This window comes from Nematolebias whitei, chromosome 12 (genome assembly GCF_014905685.2).
Source record: "Nematolebias whitei isolate Nwh7 chromosome 12, NemWhi1, whole genome shotgun sequence".
NCBI lineage: Eukaryota > Metazoa > Chordata > Actinopteri > Cyprinodontiformes > Rivulidae > Nematolebias > Nematolebias whitei.
In genome coordinates this window covers 48303140-48312084 of record NC_056509.1, presented here as the reverse complement: position 1 = coordinate 48312084, position 8945 = coordinate 48303140, and the positions used below count along the sequence as shown (strand labels likewise).

The window sequence follows — 8945 nt, the reverse complement described above, 5'->3', positions numbered from 1 at the left end:
GGTCCATCACAGTGCAGTTCTCAGACCATACGGTGACATTACTGGTCAGGATACTCTCTGTCACACAGCAGTGAAAGTTCACCAGGACAGCCATGAAAAGGTGGTGTTTCTTCAGTGTTCTCTGGAAGAAGAGGCGTTGGTGAGACTTCTTGACCAGGCTGGAGGTGTTGGTGGTCCAGGTCAGGTCCTCTGAGATGTGGATCCCCAAGAACTTGAAGGTGGAGACACGTTCAACAGCAATACTGATAATGTGGATAGGGTCATGCGTGCGTCCTCGCACCCTCCTGAAATCCACAATGAGCTCCTTTGTTTGTCTGGTGTTAAGGAGCAGATCGTTATCAGCGCACCATGTGACCAGGTGCTGTGCCTCCTCTGTAGGATGTCTCATGCTTGTTGCTGATGAGGCCAATCACCGTGGTGTCGTCAGCGAACTTAATGATGGTAGTGGATCCATGCACAGGCTTGCAGTCATGGGTGAAGAGGGAGTAGAGGAATGGGCTCAGCACACAGCCCTGTGGTACACCTGTATTGAGTGAAGAGTAGCTGAGGCCTGACTTACCATGCTGAGGTCTGTTGTTTAAAAAGTCCAGGATCCAGTGACAGAGGGAGGTGTTACCAAGTCTCTAAGTTTAGGCAGGTTTTACAGGATTGAACGCTGAGATGAAACCAATGACAGCAGACGTGCAGATGTGGTGTTATTGTCCAGATGTGTACGTATACACTGCTGCGCTGTGGAGACTTCTTCCGCTGAACTTTTATTACAGCTGTAGGCAAACTGATTTGGGTCCAGAGTGGGTGGCAGGCAGCTCGTCAGGTGTGCCTGACGCACCTACAGGGAGGTAGTCGTTCAGACCCGGTGGGCTGCAGTGTTTTGGCGCTGGTACAATGGCGGTGGTTTCAAAGCATTTTGCTAAAGCTGCTAAGACGAGAGACGGACTGAAGGTATTTGTAGGTTCCTTTGAGCTGCTCTGTAAGCCAGGCACCCAGGATGCCATCTGGTCCATCAGCCTATGGAGGCGAGTGTGGGGGTTGGTCTACAGAGGGTCTGTTCTTGGTAGCAGTCTCTTTGTTGTCTCTGTCAAAGCCAGCACAAGTCGTTGAGCTCGTTGAGGAAAGAGATAGTTTTTCACTCAACCTTTATTTAAACAGGTTGGTCCCATTGAGCCACGAGGACTCATTTACATCTGCAGTTGTCAGGGTGGACTTGATGGGTTTGTAGACGCTGATGGTCGGGACGCCCTGCCACATGTCTGGTTTGGAGTTAACAAAGTCTTCCTCCATGTTCCTCTACCTTTAGCTTGTAGCAGTGCTAGAGGTCAGAGGTCAAAGTTAAGTAGAAACTATTCAGGACCAGGGACTAGGAACTGTGAGAAAACCTGAGAAGGTCTGGAGAACTTCAGATCCAGACCTGTTTAGCTGAGAGGACCTGCCTGAGTCTTTTAATAAAATCACTTTTCCTCATCTCTGCTCTTCCTGTCGTCCTTTCCAGAGGCAGGTCGGGTCAAGTGGCTCTTCATGAAAGCCAGAGTGGCCTTGGCGGTGGCTGTAATAAACAGCAAGCCCCCCGGCACCAGCGGCTGGGACCACTGCGAGGTCTTGGCCCGCACACTGAGGAGGCAGGACAACGGGTGGAAGGAGAAAGTCCGGGAGCTGCAGCAGGAGGTGCTGAGGCTGCGGCAGGAGCTGCTCGTCACCGGGGTGACGTCCAACACAAAGAGCAGCTCGGAGGTGGCAGGTGGGCCTTGGTTCAAACGCAAGACTCTTTAACGAGGGGGGGCTCGAGGTCTCGGTACATTACAGGTTCTCCCTGGTTCTGGTCCTCCTATGGGAGGAAGGAGGACCAAGATGTTCCGTTTGATTAAAGTGTAGCACAAAGAAAACGGACTTGATGTTCCTCCCAGAAACTCTTTGTCTCAATCCAGACCTTACGTTGGGTGAAGGAATGCTTGTCGCCCGCCGCCCCCCAGGCCAGAGTTTTAAACCAGAACCACGTAAGACCAAAGGACATTTGGACTCGAGCTGTCGGTCCCGTTTTGAACAATCTAGAACAAAACTACACGACAATCTAGTTGTGTAGTTACGTAGAATTATTACTTCTGTGAAAACGAATGCTTAGTGCAGAAGAACTTGCTGAAAAACAGCTGAAATTAGCTAAAAAACATTCTGAATTTTAGCTGAAAAGGAAGAACAAGCCGAAATTAACAAAAAAAATCAGAACACATATTTGCTGAATTAGGCTTAAAGAAGCAGAAATGAGCACAAAAAATGGAAAATAGCTAAAAACAGCTGAAATTGGCAAAAAATAGCAGAAAATTAGCTGAAAAAACAGAAAGAAACTTAAACTACCAGAAGGAAGCAGAAAAAGCTGAAAAGAGCTAAAAAAATGTGGATCTAGCTGGAAAAGCTAAAATTAGCATGAAAACGTCTAAATAGTAGCTGTAGTAACAGAAAAAGCTGAAAGGAGCATAACAAGTTCATTCGTACTCAAATTCTCACACAGACTCATGTTCGTGCTGCTGTTGGGCGTATTGTTTTTATACTATTACTATTATATTATATACTATTATATTATATTATATACTATTACTTATCGTTTCGTTTCACACTTTGTAATGGTGATATTTTTCATGTAACTGGGACCATGAGCACACAATGTCATTCCACCTCATGCACCACATGTGGTGCGAATGACAATAAAACCAACTTGAACTTGAAGCTGAAATTAGCAAAAAGAAGTTAGAAGAAGCACAAGAATGTTGTAGTTAGCAGACAGACCCTGAAAGGAGCGCAAAACAGCTGAAAAAGTTTAAATGTGCAGCAGGAAGCTGAAAGAAGCCGAAACAGAACCAAATGTAAAAGGTTGTAAACACATCTAAAGATGTGAAGGATGAGCTCAATTCATTTTCTTTGAGGAAAAAATGGCAGAAAAGGCTAAAATTTTCAAAAAGCTAAATTTGCACCAATACCAAAAGTCACAGCGGGATTGTCCTGAAAGAGCCGAACGTTTTGATTCATGATTTGTGGAAATAGCACAAAAATTGTGGAATGAGAAAAATGCTGAAAAACGTCCAGAAGAAAACTGGATCACAATAGAGTGAATGCTTCATAAACATTCACACTATTGTTAGAAAACGTGTTTAAAATGTGTTTATGGTTCTAGAACTGCTCCGCTCCAGGTGGCTGCATGTTGGAGCAGCTCTACTACTTTCATTCTGAGATTTTGCTTTTGGAAACTTTAATTCCTCTTTTTCTGGATGTAAATCACATTTTTTGGATGATTGTTTCCTCTGGTATCAGATGCTGTGCAGCTGGAAGGATTTTTACTGAAACTTTTTTAGTTTTGGACATTTGTTATGATGTGTAACCATGGCAACAAGGCAGTTTTCTACAACAGCAGCTGATTAACATCTCAGAAGATCAAATAATATCTCAACTACAGCCCCAAATCTCAAATGAGTTGAAAGGATGTTCTGTGGATGCATTCTCATCAACCTGCCAGCTGTGCTCGAGTGCCTGACCACTGAGATCCTGGAATTAGCAGGAAACACGGCTCATGACAGTGGAAGGACAGGATCGTCCCTCGGCACCTACAGTTGGCTGTCCGCAGCGACGAGGAGCTCGGCAGACTGCTGGGAGGAGTTCTGCTCTGCATTCAGGCGGTCCTACAGCCCGAGGGGAACCGAGAGGCCAGCTGAGTCTGGGTGGACGGATCAGACAGCATCTGCAACCAGTTTCTTAGGATCCACTGTGGGATGGACCTTTACAAGAGATCCTTCCTGTCTACAGCATCAGCATCTATAACATCTCTTAATGAAATGAGAATAACGCGTTACTACAACAAATAATTTCCCTCTGGGATTCATAAAGAATTATTGAATTGAATTAACTTCCACATTATGTGGCTTTAAGACAAAGCACACCCGGGGTGGGGGGGTGTACTTTTACAAATTGCTGTGTAATCCTTGGAAGCAGGCGGGGCCGTCTTTTATTTTGAAACAACATAAATCACCACACAGATGTAAATAATGTGGCCATAACGGCTCGTGAGAAACATTTTTCCTCCGGAGTGTAAAAGGCCCGAGGCTGCAGGGAGACGCTTTAGAGCTAGGAGCGTAAAATCAGATCCATTCTTCTTGAGAATAGAGGTTCTGACTCCTGCGAGTTTGATTTTCAGGCCAAACATTTGTTTTTAGAGCCTGAAAGCACGTCACAGTTTCCTAGCGCCCCCCAAAAATGAGATAAATATTTCTTTAGCTTTGTCGGCGCCTGTGAGAGGCAATCTGCAGCACGGCTGAAAGATGTATTTGTATGAAAATGGCCGCGCTCCCGTCTGGACCTCTGCCTTTTTACATTCCTTCAGCAGTCCTGCAGCACCATAGCAACGATCGTTTTCCTCCGGAGAAAATCACATGGAGGAAATGTGAAAGTGTAATTTAGCACAGTGTTCCCTGGGTGTGGGAAGTGTTTCTCCGGAGGTTTGATGCTGGTGAGGAGTCGTTTCAATTTGCAGATGGACGACACGGCGCATCAGACATGTGGAGCTTGTGTTTCATGAGACGCCAGGCGCCGTTAGAGCTGCCGGGTTGATTTTAACAAAGAACACGGAGGAGGTACAGACAACAACAGAGAGACGTATAATAAGCATATAAAATGAAAAGTAAATGGAAGAAATTATGTAAAGCTGAACAAAAACAGCTACGTTGTAAAGAGATATACTAAAAACAAGAACGTGTCTGCGTTGGCAGCACGGTGGTGCAACGGGTAGAGCTGCTGCCTCTCAGCGAGCAGGTCCCTGGTTCAAACCCCGGTCCAGGGGCCTTTCTGGGTGGAGTTTGCATGTTCTCTCCGTGCATGCGTGGGTTTTCTCCGGGTGCTCCAGTTTCCTCCCACAGACCAAAAACATGCATGTTAGGCTGATGGTGACTCTAAATTGTCCCTAGGTGTGAGAGAGAATGGTTGTTTGTCTCTGTTGTCCCTGTGATGGACTGGAGACCCGTCCAGGGTGTCCCCCGCCCCTCGCACAGTGATTGTTGGACATGGGCACCGTCGACCCTCGTGACCCAAAATGGAAGAAGTGGGTAAAGATAATGGATGGATGGATGTGTTGGTTTTTCCAGGAACTTAACAGATGTTTGACGCCACTTAGAGAGGTCAAGGTCGAGAGCTTCAGATATCCTGATGCTGCTCAATAATCCAGGTAAAAAATCTAAAAAAGTTCAATCTGGTCCTCTGGACATTCAAAAAACAAATGAAACAAAACAAAAAAAATATAGAAACGTTTCATCTTCCATCCTGAGGACTTCCTCAGTCTGAGGTGCTGTATTCAGCTCAGTCTCTTAAATAGCACCTTCTCAGAGTGGATCAACCAGTTTTGCTGCTGACAACCAGAACCAGCTGCTCACATGATCAAGAAGGACCATCAGCCTAACAATGGATCATTAGCACCTGATGGCTGTTTACTGTTCACAGAGGGCTGAGTGATACTAGCAATCACAGCATTGTAAGAGGGGGACAGTTGAACCTGGAGGCTCCACCCCTGTTTAATGATGGACGGTTTCTTTTCACAAAGATGGCCTCCTTTACTCCTCTCTCAAACCATCGTTCCTCTCTGTCCAGGATGTGAACATCTTCATCCCTGAAAGAGTGACCGCTGGCCTGGAGATGAGTGTAGACCGCAGAGTCCTGGCCTGATGATGTTGATCTTCTGTGCTGGTCCATCCTTTTGGCCAGTGGCTGTTTAGTTTCCCCGATGTAAGACTGGCTGTGATCAGTTTTACATCGAACTGAAGACGCCATCTCCTCTGTGGTCCACACTCCTCTCAACCACCACGATCTTTGTGGACTTCACATCTGCCTTCAACACCATGATCCCCCAAACCCTGATGGACAAACTACTCACACTAGGACTAAGCCCCTCCATCTGCAACTGGGTCCGGGACTTCTTAACAAACAGACCACAGTCTGTGAGGATCCACAACTTTTCCTCCTCCACCATAACACAGTACTGGGTGTCCTCAGGGATGTGTGCTGAGCCCTCTCATCTTCACTCTGCTAATGTATGATTATGCAGCTACCCATCCAGAAAAAGCGTTCAATACAAAAACAACTGGACTTTATTTGTAACAGAAGACGTTTCGCTCCTCATCCGAGGAACTTTCTCAATTCAAAGAGCAGAGAGTGAGAGATACAGGTTATAAGGCTGAGTGAGATAAGACACACACATAGACTGGTAATTCACACCTAAACAACATTAACAGTAAGAGTCTTTAAGCGAAACGTCTTCTGTTACAAATAAAGTCCAGTTGTTTTTATATTGAACTTTGAATTCATCATGTCCTGGATGACTGAGCATCTTCACCAGCATGTTGCTAAGACTTCCCTCTCCCCAGCCTCTTGGACCAGCTCCTCTGGGGGAGTTCCAAGGCGTTCCCTGGCCAGCTGAGAAACACAGTCCCTCCATCGTGTCCTGGATTATCCTCTGGGTCTCAGAGGAAGAAATATTTATTTTAAAATATATATTTAAAAAAATATTTAGAATTATTTATTTTGGTATTTATGTATTTTTAACATTTTTTTAAACATTATTTTACATTTTTAATATTTATTTTAATATTTATGGTTTAATATGTATTGTTTACTATTAATTGTTTAATTGTTAATTGTTTAATTGTTTGTTTTAATATTTATTTTTAATATTTTTCTGTTGACCATTCAGACGACGTGGACGGCCTGTCTCAGGATCTGTTTGGTCCAGGAAGTCCGGCGTCCTGTGCAGGTCTTCAACTGGACTGTGGCTCAGAAACTCCTGACCTACTGCTGCAGGGTCCTGCCGTACCCCCTTCCAGTCCCTGCAGCAGTCCTAGGGAGGTGGCGCTGCGTCCCCACGTGCACTTCCTGCGCTCGCTGTGCACCCTACATCGTGTCGAGGGCAGTGGAGGCGCAGAGGCTCCGTTCTTCAGCCCTGACGGGCCCTCGGGCTCAGTGCTGGCCGACACAGTGTGCCACCTCCTCCAGTGCGTGGTGGAGGCCTGCGGAGACCCCCCGGCGCCGGGCTTACCACCCGACCTGGTGCTGCAGGCCTGCCAGGTGGTGGCCTGGGCCTTGGAGCTCCTCTGCTCTCCGAGGCAGCCGTGTGTGGAGTTCAGGAGACGTGTGGAGGAGGTGCTGAAGAAGCTGACTCAGATGCTGCTCCTCAACAAACAGCCTGGCAGGGTGAGTACCGACAGCCATGTTGGCACACATCAAGGCTTTCATTATGAGCACGGCTGTGGTGCCACCTGTGCTGGGACTCTGGGATACTGATAAAATCATCATAATGGGTGATTTCAATGTTCATGTAGATGTTAAGTGATAGCTTACGCATAGCCTTTAATAATTTAATAGACAATTGATTTTACCCAAAACATTTGCACATCTACTCACTCATCATCACACTCTTGACCTGGTTCTGACCTTTGGCATTGAGATTAATAACTTAGTAATAGTTCCTCAAAGTCCTGGTCTGTCCGACCATTTTTTAATAACCTTTGAGTTCACATTAAATGACTGCACAGTCACTGAGAGTAAATTTCATCTCAGCAGGTGCTCATCAGAAAATGCTGTAACCAAATTTAAACATTATTTTCCATTGGTTTCTTCTGTCTTGCAGAGCAATGCATCAGAAAGCAGTGACTTAGATAGTTAATAATTTTAAAACTACTTTGCAAACTTCACTCGATAAAGCTGCTCCGCTGAAAAAGAAAGTAATCGATCAGAGGAGATGAGCTTAATTTAGGTTCAATTCTGAGTTACGTATTTTAAAACAGACATCTAGAAAGCTGGAAAGAAAATGGCGTGCCACTAACATAGAGGAATCTTACTTATCCTGGAGAGATAGCCTGCTATTGTACAAAAAAGCACTCCATAAAGCTAGAACTTTATATTATTCATCTTTAATTGATGAGAGTAAAAATAACTCCAGGTTCCTTTTCAGCACCATAGTTAGTCTAATAAAAAATCCTCTCTCTGTTGATTCATGTGTCCCTACAACTGTAAGCAGTGATGACTTCTTGAGATTATTTATAAATAAAATTGTTTCAATTAGGTAAACAATTCAAACCAACATTCCTACTATCGCCTCTGGTTCTGTGTCAGATGAGACAACTTTAAAAATGTCACTAGAACCTGATTTATGTTTGGACAGTTTTTGTCCTGTTCAGCTCTGAATTGTCAAAAACAATAACCTCATCCAAACCATCCACATGCCTGCTAGATCCCATCCCAACCAGACTGTTTAAAGAGGTATTTCCCCTAATTAATAACCATGTCTCGGATCTGCTTAATTTTTCTTTAATAAATGGTTACGTACCACAGAGCTTTAAGGTTGCTGTAATTAAACCTTTACTTAAGAAACATAACCTTGACTCAGGAATCCTAGACAATTATAGACCTATATCTAATCTAACTTTCATCTAAAATATTCTATTTTATTTATTTTATTTATTTTATTATTTCTATAGCACTTTACACAACCATGGTGATGGTGACCAAAGTGCTTAACAAAAAACAGTACTTAAAATCTAGAAAAAATAGTTGCAGGTAGGGCTGCAACTAACGATTATTTCAATAATCGATTCATCGGCCGATTATTTTTCTCGATTAATTGATGAATCGGCAAAAAACAACAACAATGTTTTCATTTCCACCCCTTTATTCCAAAATTGAACATTTGACTGACATAGCAATTCACCAAGAAACAGGTTGCTATTTGACTGTTCTGTTAGTAAAATATTGAATAATAAAAAATAAAAGTTAGTCTTGTAGCTTAAAAAAATAAATGTACACAAAAATATATACAAATGTTTCTTTATACCTGCACAATATGTAGCTACTTTGTAAACTGTGTCCTTGAGGGAAGAGTGTAACCTGGATTAAAAGTGTGGATTATTGTAACCTGGATTAAAAGT

At 43.9% G+C, this 8945-nt stretch overlaps 1 protein-coding gene across 1 annotated transcript in view; it reads left to right on the top strand.

Moving 5' to 3' along the window:
* The first annotated feature begins 1515 nt into the window (after positions 1-1515).
* The window catches only part of mei4 (meiosis-specific, MEI4 homolog (S. cerevisiae)), a 10294-nt gene continuing 2864 nt past the window's right edge, over positions 1516-8945 (top strand). The window contains exons 1-2 of the mRNA XM_037685229.1: positions 1516-1735; positions 6716-7212. Coding sequence (XP_037541157.1) covers positions 1516-1735; positions 6716-7212 — 717 coding nt within the window. The remainder of the gene's footprint in view (positions 1736-6715; positions 7213-8945) is intronic.